General features: G+C 39.0%; 1 protein-coding gene across 6 annotated transcripts in view; it reads left to right on the top strand.

The window, feature by feature from the left end:
- Window positions 1-12,738, top strand: part of SP3 (Sp3 transcription factor) — a 25,483-nt gene extending 12,745 nt beyond the window's left edge. For all 6 annotated transcript variants that reach the window (XM_084813093.1, XM_084813103.1, XM_084813083.1 and 3 more), the window contains 4 exons: window positions 3,089-4,442; window positions 10,030-10,222; window positions 10,556-10,752; window positions 11,012-12,738. In XM_084813093.1, coding sequence (XP_084669219.1) covers window positions 3,089-4,442; window positions 10,030-10,222; window positions 10,556-10,752; window positions 11,012-11,328 — 2,061 coding nt within the window. In that variant the 3' untranslated portion in view covers window positions 11,329-12,738. The remainder of the gene's footprint in view (window positions 1-3,088; window positions 4,443-10,029; window positions 10,223-10,555; window positions 10,753-11,011) is intronic.

Here is a 12,738-nt window from a genome sequence, read left to right as displayed (position 1 = left end):
TATATGGTTTTCATGTGCTTCATACAGCTGAAACTCTTAAACTTGGTTAGAAATAGTTCTTTAAGTCGTGATGATTATGCTGAAATAGACAAAGAAAAGTTGTTTTAAGGTTTTTCCATAATACTGTAGAACCGGGTTGCCTTACGCACAAGTCTCCCTTATTTATTTGTTGGCTGCTTTTTCTCGTCTCCCTACCATGTAAGTAGGTGCATGAGCAAAATTGGGTAGCACTTCTTCATCTCTCAAAATCGGCCGAGCCAAAGGATTTAGCCTAAGCAAATGAGAATTCCACTGACCCAGATCAGGCAGTCACCTAAACCAGGGGTAGGTAACCTGATGCACTCCAGGTGTTTTGGACTGCAACTTGGATAATCCCTGACCATTGGCCATGGTGGCTGGGGCTTATGAGAGTTTAAGTCAGAGCATCTGGAAGGCACCAGGTTGCCTACCTTTGATCTAAACCAGGAGTGCCTGAAGGTCAAATCAAGACCTCCTGGCAGCCCAGTCCAGTCTTCCAGGGTCCTCCAGATGGTCTTGTTCCTAACCTCCGATCGTTTGGTAGTTTCCTGGCTACCCAAATCTCCCTCTTCCATAATAATTTCTGAATATATTTCTGCTAGTATTTGTCCTAGTAAGAGGGATCCAGGCTTTATTCTCACTAGTGGGAGGGGAGGAGAGTTGATTTCCTGATTTCCGCCCTCCCTCTGCAAATCTGCACCAGAAGGCTGTAGTGGGGAGGCTTCAGGTTTGGAGGGTGCAAATGGCTGCATGAGGTGTGTGTGGCAAGAGTCACCTCCCCCCTTCTGCCAGTGGAGTCCTTCTGCTGTACCTAGCACCTTTTATGAATGGCAGAAGCCCTCCTGTTTGCAGGATCCAATCCAATGTGTGTACATATCACTGGTATTAATGTTTTGTTTGTTTGTTTCCGCTCTTATTCTACTCATTCTATTATGCATTTCTAGGAAAAATGGTTATTCATTATATTTGCTCTCATATACTTATTTACTTATGTATGTATGACATGTCAAAATTCTTCATGGTAGCTAACAGTCACAGACAGATTTATTTTTCCTTTTCTCTTTTATATTTCGCCTTTTGGAAGAGAATTTTTTAGGACGTGAGCTTTTTAATAGGCATGTGGCTAGATGCTTCATACCAGTAACTCCTTGGGGCTGATAAGAATACGTATTTCCCTTGTGCAAGAGTGGATTCCATTGTGTTTTGTTCGTCTGTTGCAAGAATATACTGAGAAATTTGATGGCCCTGGATACAGTGGTTTGATAGTTCTGATAGATGTTTCCTTTTCACATTCTGAAAGGATTAGGGAAGTGGGTAGAAGATGGCTGAAGACACACATCCTTAAAATGTCAGAAACATTAGGTGTGATTAAAGACATTTGAAGTTGGAAGATCCTAGAGCCTTGGAAGATGTGTGTCTTACTGGAGAAACCCTTGTATTACAGCTTCTGGCCAGTGCAAGAGAGTGCCATTCTGGTCTTTGAAGGAGAGGCTGTCACTAGGATTGTTGACATTTTATAGAGAGTATGAGAGAGAAGCTTCACTGTGGCTTGTTCTTTCTTGGCTTTGACTGTACATTAAAATTTTTAAAATGATTTTTGCAGTAATCTGAAGGAAGGGGCCCTTGTACTCTTATAAAGGTAGCCTGCCGTTTTGACTGGGGGCTGAAAAAGATAAGCATATTTTATTTTATAAGTCTATAGGCATAAGAGAAAGACTGGAAATTGTTTATTATAATTCCCAATATTGTACATTGCTAATTCTTTTTAGAAAATGGTCTGAAATGGAGAATGGTTAGAAAAGTGAACTTTAACAATTTTTTGTATGGGAACTTACTACTTTGAAAACTTTAGAGTGTGTCTGTTTTCCATGATATTCTTCTAAAAAATTGAGCTACAGCAGTTCATCTTTTGAATCTGCTGTTAGAGGACTTTTCATTCTAATAAATACAACTTCTGTTAGGATGTTGTAGCAGTGTAGCAAAGCTTTAGCTCTGTTGTGCTAGACTTGTTCGATTTTTGTCATTATGACTTTACCTAAACTTTCTGATTTTACAAGAAAACAATGCGGTTACATTTTCCCAAACCTCATTAACATGTAGAGCAAGGTTTGGGAAGAAAAGAAACAAGGCTATGGTGATTAAGATTTGCAGTCAAAGTAATGAGACTGAGACATTTGACCTTCAATGACCCAATTCAGAGCAACATTCCACAGTGCTACAGGACATGTGGAAAGGTGACTGTGTTGTAGTCTCATTGCTGCTGTTCAAGTAGAGTAATTTAGTCTCTTCCAAGCTAAAAAGATAGAATGCAGTACATCATTTCTATTCTAGGTTCATGAAGTATTAATCTTTTTTTCATTATCTCCAGAATAAATCACTACCTCCTTTTAGTGATGACCAACATGGTTTTTTTCATTAAACTTCTAAAGCAGTTAGACATTAACATGCTTAAAAATGAAAATGAGGTTAAATGTCGAATTTTCAATACTTCATACATACTAAGGAACACTAATAATACTAAGGAACAATTAAGTACAATTGGCTTTTTTCTTTCTAGATGTGGGAATGTGCATAAAGTCTTCTCCATATACTCCTGGTCTGAATTCAAAGGGCTCTGTGGAGACAGGCATGCAGCATAGTACAAGGAGGTGTGGCCAGAGCGGGGAGGGAAATCTCCCGTACACATGCACAGAGGTGCTTGTCCATGCCAGCCAAATACTGTAAATCCTAGTTTTAGTCAGGCAGAAGATCTATCCTAACTCACAGTATATCTTTGTTTTGTTTTCTTGTAACTGTTAATGTTAGTGACCATATTCAGACAATCGTATCTTGGCTTAATAAAGGATTTACTACTGAATAGACATGTGTAGGATTGCACTGTTAATGTAGGTAGAGGTCAAAATCCAGCGTGAGCTGAGCCCCATTGGAATCAGTTTAAGTGCATTTAAGTGGTACATCACAGTCTATAGCTTCTTGCATGCACATGTGTATTGGATTGACTTGCATTTCATATGTAACCTAACACTTGCAATTTAGATGTCTTAACTTTTGTTTGTTTGCTTCTGTTCAGACAGGAGATTTGGCTTCTGTACAGTTAGCAGGAACTCCAAATAGGTGGGAGGTGTTGTCTGCTACACCTACAACTATCAAAGATGAAGCTGGCAATATAGTACAGATCCCAGGGGCTGCCACAGTAACTTCAAGTGGTCAATACGTTCTTCCCCTTCAGAGTTTGCAGAATCAACAGATATTTTCTGTTGCACCTGGATCGGATTCATCGAATGGTACTGTGTCCAATGTCCAATATCAAGTAATACCCCAGATTCAGACAGCTGATGGTCAGCAAGTTCAGCTTGGTTTTGCAGCCTCTTCTGACAATGGTAGTGTAAATCAAGAAACTGGTCAAATTCAAATCATTCCTGGCTCCAATCAAACCATTATTGCCTCTGGAACATCTTCTGGTAATATTCAGAATATTTTATCACAGACTGGACAAGTCCAAGGGGTTACGATTGGTGGTTCATCTTTTCCTGGGCAAGCGCAGGTAGTTGCTAATGTTCCTCTTGGACTACCAGGAAACATTGCTTTTGTTCCCATCAACAGTGTTGATCTAGATTCTCTGGGACTAAGTGGTTCTCAAACCATGACTGCAGGCATTAATGCTGATGGACATTTGATAAGTACTGCACAGGCAATGGATAGTTCGGACACTTCTGATAGGACTGCTGAACAGGTTTCTCCTGAAATGACAGAAACCACCACTGATACAGACTTATTTGTGCCAACTTCATCTTCATCACAACTGCCTGTTACCATAGACAGTACTACTATTTTGGAACAAAATGCAAACAGCTTGCCTACTACTGCTGGGCAAGTACATAGTTCTGATCTTCAGGGAAACTACATCCAAACATCCGTCTCGGATGAGACGCAGGCTCAGAATATTCAGGTTTCCACAGCACAGCCTATTGTACAACATATACAGCTTCAAGAGTCTCAACAAACAACCAGTCAAGCCCAAATCGTACAAGGTATTGCGCAACAGACAATCCATGGTGTGCAAGCCAGCCAAGGTATATCGCAACAGGCTTTGCAGAATCTTCAACTTCAGTTGAATCCTGGAACATTTTTAATCCAGGCACAAACAGTGACCCCATCTGGGCAGATAACGTGGCAGACGTTTCAAGTACAAGGAGTCCAGAACTTGCAGAACTTACAGCTGCAAAATGCCCCTGGCCAACAGATAACTTTGACACCTGTGCAGACGCTCACTCTTGGTCAAGTTGCAGCAGGTGGGGGCTTGACTTCAACTCCTGTTAGTTTAAGTACTGCTCAGTTGCCAAATCTGCAGACAGTTACAATAAATTCCATAGAATCTGGTGGCATTCAGCTACACTCGGGAGAAAATGCTGACAGTCCTGCAGGTATTTATATTATAATAATTGTCTGTGTCAAACTGCCTCTCTTATGTTTTCAGTATTTTCAAAAGCTAATCATATTTACTTATAATTGAAGCATGCAAGACTTTATACTGCTATTTAATAAGAAATACTTTATTTCTACTGTCAAAATAGGTGCTTCACTTTCTACCATGTATAGTTATGTTGCTATTCTTCTAAATTAGTTGTCCATGTCCATGATGTCCCAAGTTCCTATTTTCTGAACTATAATATGTTACACATTTTTGAATCCCAAGATTCTAGACAACAGGTTTAGAAACACCTCTTGCGTCACCTAATCTCATGTGAATGAAGTAGTTTTTGATAGATCCATAGCAAGGGCAATGATACCAGTGGTGCAATTTGTTCTTCAATTGGCTGGTAACTCCCAGAAGTACAGAGGCCAGGACCCAAAGAACATACAAACTAGTTTCATGAGCTGAAGGGGCTTTAGACTTGTTTTTCTCAGACATAATTTCCTTATGTCATGTGGCAAACTGCTTTTGAAACTGGGAGAGATTTCAAAAAATCCTTAGCATGATGATTTATATGAATAGTTCTGAAATAAAACTCTCAAATTTGATTTGCTGGATAAACAGCAACATTACCTGTCCTAGAACAGACTGTGTTTGACATGGGTTCATTAGTTAGAAGTACATTAATGTGAGATATTCTGTAGATACAAGAACAGCCCTCGTGGATCAGACCAAAGTCCTATCTAGTCCAGGATCCTTTTTCCCACATTGGCCAACCAGATGCCTATGAGAAGCCCACAAGCAGGGCATGAGCACAACATCTCTCTCCCCCTGTTGTTCTCTGTTGATAACTGAATCTGCTCCTAGCTGCTTAGCTGGCTTTGGTTTCCTAACACATCAGTCCATGATGTGAGAGCATGGCAAACATGGAATTCAGGAACACATCTTATAGGAGTAGTAAAATGCGATTGTTATAGCAGATGAGTTATTTAACAGTATGGAGGAAGGACATGTCTGTTCTAGGACAGGTAAAGTAGCTCTTTATCCAGCAAGTCAAATTTGAGAGTTTTGCTTCAAAATTTTTCATATAAACATGGCACTAAAGCATGTCCTTAAATTTGGGGCAATTATTAACTGGCTGTTTTTGATTCTTCATGTGACCTGTACGTGAGAGGAATTGCATGGAAAAATCTCAGTGTATGTCAGACAGTGCATGATGATTGCCCACAGCCATTTCTGATGATATGCTGATACTTTTCCCACAGATTCAAGCAGCAAAGCTTTCTAATTCACATGCTTGAGAGTGAGACTGATGTCAGGTAGATGGCAAAGAAGGGTTGCTGAAATAACTTCAGTCAGACTTTGGAATATTTTTATATCTTGCTTTTTGGTTTTACAAGCGGCAATGACAGCAGTCAAGTATTTGGGTAGTATCCAATGCTGCCTGTGCACTAGCAGGAATTACAGCAAGTGCAACAGGAAGCTAGTGCAGTGGGAAACTAGTGCTTTATAGCATAAACCTGGAAACTAGCCCAAGCCTGTGCTTCCAGAATGTGACAGGTCAGCGGAGCTTGTGGAAGGGAGCTCCACTGATTTGTCCCATTGCAGAAGCTCTAGTTCGAGCTAATTTCCAGGGTTGCGCTATGAACTGCTAGCTTCCCATTGCGCTAGTGGTCATTAGGAATAAGGTTGTGTTAAACTAAATTATATTGCATACAACTTTTCAGATTGATTAAAGAAATTGATTAAACAATTGACATTTAAAAATGTGGTTCAGTGCAGTAGCTTGATATCCAGGCTAACTGGGATTTGCTCTAAAGACAAGAAGAAATAAAAACCTGGAATTATTAGTGGGGTAAAGACATTTTCTACAAATGAAATGTTAATCACTTTCTTTCCCCTTTTCCATATAGCCAGTTGATGGATTGTCTCCGTTCTAAATATGCGTCTTTGAGTTCACCTTATATGGGGCAATAATAGGCAAATATGGAACCTTTTCTAGGAAAATAATTCAAAATGAGAATTCTAATTGGGGTTAAAGCAGTACTCCAAGAATTGTGAACTGTTCCACTTATTGACCTACCCAGGTGTGAAGTGTTTATAGTATCCAACAAGTTTCTAACAGGATAGTATCCAGTGGGTCTGCTGCACTCCTGGCTCCTGCCGATTCCATTACAGAAGCAGGATAAACCACTTGCACAGCTGGGATTTAGCACTTTATAAAGCATGCCTCCAAACAAATGGAAACACTTGTTTCTGAATCAGGACAAGTTTGCTGAGCTTCGTTATATGATGAGCTCTGCTGATCTACCCCATTCTGGAAACCAGCGTTTATGTTCATTTCCGGTTCCTGTCCAAAGTGCTAAATCCTCATTGCACAAGCAGTGGGTCCCGCTGGTGCTTGGGCAGCATTGGACGCTGCCCTTAGATTAATAATCGGTTATCGGGACTGATAATGTATTTACCTGGTTGTTATGCAGCATCTAACATTGCCACAAGTGGGCACCTTTCTCCTCATTCTAGCTGCCCTTCTAGCAGCAACCGTAGGTGTTTCTGTGCCAGCATTGAGCAAAACCCTTACACAATACACCAGTTTGTTATGAAGTCTGCCGGCAAAGGGCTGATGTAATGTGATGTTAGCAGGAAGTGGTTCTGATCTTGGTAAGATTTGCTAAAGGAAGCAGAAATGAGTTGGCAGTGGGCTTGTGATGAGCATGGCCTAGACTGGCCATAATTGTTGAGGCTTGGCCAGTTGACATGACTTATTTCAATGTAAAAGGGCAAACATCCATTTTGGGAACTGGAAAAACTAGTTTCTTGGTATGGGCATAGATTATCTGTCACCTAAGCAACAAGTCTTCCCTACCTCACCCCTCTCATCCTGCTTAGTTAATGGCTGTCCAGTCATAGTTAAGTACCTAAGGGATGACAAGCAGGAGCCTTCTCAGCCTTCCAAGAGAAACAGCGTTTACTAGCATATCAGAATATAAAATAAATGAGAAGGTACATGCATGCACCTAAGGAGTAGTGTCTAACTGTGCTCTAGTGCTTATGATGTTGCTCTGCCCTAAATCAACACATGTGCAACGTAACTCACGCTTGTTAAGACAATGGGGGGAAAGTGGCAGCTTGCCACTGAACTTTGGTACAAATTGCTGCTTTTCCTCCATTGCCTTAGCAAGCACTAGTTATGTTACTCAGCATCATTAGCACTAGTACTAGGGCACAGTTGGAGACTACCCAAGGTATTTCCACACGTGTCCAGAATAATTAGTGATTTTCCCTTCCAACCCCAGCCTGTCGTAGCACATTATATGCTGATCTCGTGCTATGTAAAGCCGCAATGTGTGCAGACATTGGGATCCTAACAAAAGAAAAAAAAGAGGCTCGAAGAATGGCTGCTCTGTCTCCTGCATTTGGTTTGACAAAATAAATGAGAACAACCCAGTGCACCATAATAAATAACATGTACAAATGGTTAGTGCATAGCTTAAGCAAAAGGACCACACAGGAAACACTACCCCCTCACAGCCCCTACAGCATCTGAAAAACTACTTGTGAAAGTTCAGCAGGTCTTCCTGCTTGTCATTTGAATCAACACAAAGCTGCAGTTGGAAGATAACTTTTCTGAAAACCTGTGCAAGCACCTTAGGTGCACACATGAAAATTTTTTTGTTCCTGACAGCCTTTCTGGGAAACTGTAGTAGGAGCAGATGGGGAGTTGGAATAGAGAGGGTACAAGGCCGCAATCCTATGCACCTGGGAGTGTGCTCCATTGAACACAGTGCCACTTACTTCTGAGTAAACATGTATAGGATTGTGCTGCAAAAGATCCACCTGAATAGCTGATTACTGAACCACTTATTCTTGACTGTAAGCACCAACTAGAGTAAATATTTTGTCTTAGTAATCCTAAAGTAAAATGACTGACATTCTGATACTAGTCACATTGATTACTGAAATCAGTAGGACTTACTGGTGCACAATAGTTGCAGTCAAACAAAGTTGCATATGCACATATTTTTTCTTTGCTTTATAGTTCAGGAGTCTACTCATATACACCCCAGGAAGCTTAAAATATGATTTGGGAGCGAGGACACTGCTGTAGTGTGCTGCCATGTTGGATAGTTCTATAATGTGGTACTTACACGCCTGTCTACCTTTGTAGTATGAAATCATATTATATTGGAAGTATGCTTTGGGAAATGCCAGTTTTTTAGGGCATGAGTCAAATGCAGAAAATGTTTAGTGGAAAATTTTGTACAAAGTATGGTGAAAAAAAATTAAATGGTTTTTTGTTTTGTTTTGGAAAAGAAATCTACAAACAAGACTAGCATTGCTTCCATCTCCAAATGAGAGATTTGTCCATATTTTGGGATAGTTCATCATATGTTATCTAAACAAATATATGTGGCAACTATGTTGTTCTTTTTCTCTTACCACTTATTCCTGCTATGTTTCTTGGACTTGATTCCCCATCTATTTGTAGTGTTTTCTTCTTGGCATCCCCTTTACAGATCACTTGCTATCTATAGCGTGGGGGTGCAAAACCTCAGGCGCAGGGGGCAAATCTGGCCCTCCTGAGGTTCCAATCCAGCCCCCTGGGATTTGCCAGATGGCCGCACCCCTTTCCCGCAGCCACCTAGTGACTGATGGTTTCCCACCTTTTGTGTGTTTTTTCCCCATTCTAAAAGTCTGCAGTGCGCTTCCTGAGTTAGCTTAGTCACTGGCAGTAAGAGCTTCAAGCGAAAATATGCCGGTGTTTTTGGCCCTGCCCTGTTTGCCGTTGGCCCCGCCCACCACTGGAATGTGTCTCCTGAGAGCCTCTCTGAAATGGAACTCAGCCCTTGGGCCGAAAGAGGTTTAGCACCCTGCTCATTTTAGCAGATGATCTAAAATAGCTGCCAACGCTTTAAACATTTTAGGAGGCAGATGCTATGTAGGACAACTAACAACTCATTCTTTGTTCTAATCTGCAGTGTGTGATTTTGTTTGCATATGTCAGTCAATTAAAAGCTTTTGTATCATTACATTGTATCAAGCAGCTGTTTGAGCTGTTTAGACAGTGACAGTTTCATTTCAGTTGTGTTCACATCCCATAGCTGTTGCAAAGAGTAATTTACAGGGATTTTAATAAGCATTCTTGAAACTTTCAACCTTTTTGAGCTTTCCCTCTGGTTTCAATGAAATGCCTTTACATATTTAATTAATAGGGTTTTTTGATAAATCGTATTGGAAGATTCAAAAACTTTGTCATAAATACACTGTTTCTTTCCATTCTATTATACAGCATGCATTTTTTTTCTCTTCCAGCCAGAAAAAAATGTTTTTATTTTTAACAGTTTTAATTGTGTGTGCTGGTTGTTGTTTTTTTAAAACTTTCTTATATTGATGATTTGGAACGTGTGACTACGCATATCTTTTCAATACAGAACAGGTACTTGGGGATCTAGCCATAACATGAGTAGGCAGTAAAAGCACCTGACATTTCAACTGGTACACAGTGGTATATATGATATGTTAAAGAGGTAAGATCATTATGCTTTGTTTCCCTCTGTTTAATAGGCTAGCTACTGATCGGTGTTTCTTGTCCTCAGATATTAGGATTAAAGAAGAGGAACCTGATCCAGAAGAGTGGCAGCTTGGTGGTGATTCTACATTGAATACCAATGATCTGACACATTTGAGAGTGCAGGTGGTAGATGAGGAAGGGGACCAGCCACATCAAGAAGGGAAAAGATTGCGAAGAGTTGCTTGCACCTGTCCTAATTGTAAAGAAGGTGGTGGAAGGTATGCGTTTCTTGTGTAGTAAACGTCCTTAAAATAAATGAGGCAAAAGTGAGAGAGCTCATTAATTTCCACACCTGTAGCTGTGGGGGAATGTATGCATCTCGTACTTTCAGTGCAGATGGGCAGATGCCTGACTGAGGGATGTGTCCTGTATTGTGATTTTGAGGTTTAGCAGTGATGGCTGCCGCAGCTTCTGAGCCCATTAGTTCCCTTGATCCCTCTGAATGTATACTGAGATGTTTGAATGTATCTCTTTACAGTTCAGGAAAATGTACTGCATACTTAGAATTTGAATGTGTTGAATAACTTTTGTTTTAATGCATATTTTAACAGAGGAACCAATTTGGGGAAAAAGAAACAGCACATCTGTCATATACCAGGTTGTGGAAAAGTGTATGGAAAGACATCACATCTGAGAGCTCATCTTCGCTGGCATTCTGGAGAGCGTCCATTTGTTTGTACTTGGATGTTCTGTGGCAAAAGGTTTACCCGCAGTGATGAGCTACAGCGGCACAGGAGAACACATACAGGTTACCAACGTTTGATTTTTGCATGTTGCTCTTTGGTGAGGGAGAGTGAAGCTTAAAATTACCTATTGCTAATTTCTAAGTGTTTGTAAAAAGTTAGTCTTTAGTAGCATCCTTTTCTATCAGTACAATTTTATTTGATTTTCTACTCAAGACTCTATTTTATCCTGAGATCAGCTTAAGTTTCAGTTATGTTGTGTTGGCCAGCATTTTGGGTGTGTGCTCTGGTGTGAAAAAAACTTGTGCTTTATATTTTCAACAGGTGAAAAGAAGTTTGTCTGTCCAGAATGTTCAAAGCGCTTCATGAGAAGCGACCACCTTGCCAAACATATTAAAACACATCAAAATAAAAAGGCTATTCATGCCAGCAGTACAGTGCTGGCATCAGTAGAAGCAGCACCAGAGGATACTTTGATTACTGCGGGTGGAACAACACTTATCCTTGCTAATATTCAACAAGGTTCTGTTTCAGGGATAGGAACTGTTAATACATCTGGCACCAGCAATCAAGATATTCTTACCAATGCTGAAATACCTTTACAGCTTGTTACTGTTTCTGGAAATGAGACAATGGAATAAATCTACACAAGATACCTATTAATTGTGGTTATTTTTATACAGTAGTGAGAAGAATATTGTTCCTAAGTTCTTAGATATCTTTTTATTGATGTGCAAAAATTTTTGGATTGACAGTAACTTGGTTATACATGACACTGAAATGCCTTACTTTGTATGATATTCCATAGTATATTAAAATGGTAAAATTGCATGGGTTTTGTAGGTACTTTTGGAATCTAGAAGAGATTAAATTTTACCAACTTGTATAAAAAAAAAATTTAACGATGGAAATGGTAGTCTAATCAAATGCATCAATCCTTTGTGGTTTAGTGTAAAAATGAGAACATGTTGGTATTTATCTATTGTAAGATAAAAGTTGATTGGTGAAAAGAAATCATGTTATGATAAAAGAAATTTTGTAATTTTCTTGATGACTGGAATTTTTATTATGCATAACTGACAAATCAAGTTTCCAAGCAAATGTTTCATTGTATAGGCTTTAGCTCATCAAGTTGTCATTTTGAAGCTAATTATTTTAATTAGGTTAACTATGTACAATATTTTAAGCATTACTCTTGTAAGATTTTGAAAATGACATTTTAACATGGAACTCTAGGGATAGTCACCTTTTAAATCCTGTTGAAAAGCCATGTTTAAAGTTTGATTTTGCCAAAATAATGTATTGTTAATATTCTTTCAATAACTAATTTGGGCAATATATATAACCAATGTTTAAAATTATTCAAAGGCTTAAAAAAGATAGGTTGCAGCATTTTTGGTGGTGAAACAAAAATAAAAAGATACCTTTTTCTTGAATATTGGAGGACCAAAAACTAAAGGGTATCCATTTCAACAGTGGTTTTTTTAAGAATCTAATCTTGTCTCCAAAAACATCTGTCTGCCAGGGCCTTAAAAGCCATCATGTAAATTAACAGTGAAAAAAGCCCAAACACACACACATATGCAAATAATATAAAATCAGTTCCATAGGGACAATACTCCGTATTAATATTAGTCATAGTAAAATAAGGGTTTTACAACGCTTTCTTCTGCCAAGCTTTTGGTTAGCTGAGCTGCATTTAAATGTCCACATCTTTCCTTTATGCTTCCCTTAAATTGTATGTATCCAGTACATTTAACTGATAAACATATATGTTTTTTATTATGCTGAATTCTTTTTTATTTTTTAATTACTGTTTATATTTTCAATTATAGAAAAATGTACACACTTAATTTGCATAGCCAGTCTGTAAGTGCTCTGCCCATTTTACAAAAAAAAAGTACAATCATTACAGCAGTTCACTATTTACAAACATTTGGAAATCTGTTCATTTGTTCAAGTCACCTCAAATTTAAAGGCTACCTTATTGTACGTTTAAAGTGTATTATAACAGTGTGGTAGTTAATAAAACACTATTTTTTTCCTTTTGA

The sequence above is a fragment of the Heloderma suspectum genome, chromosome 1 (assembly GCF_057233095.1).
Source record: "Heloderma suspectum isolate Gila_16-S chromosome 1, 16-S_ref, whole genome shotgun sequence".
Taxonomy (NCBI): Eukaryota; Metazoa; Chordata; class Lepidosauria; order Squamata; family Helodermatidae; genus Heloderma; species Heloderma suspectum.
Note: the sequence above shows the minus strand (reverse complement) of the source record. Positions and strands in the feature narration are given on the sequence as shown.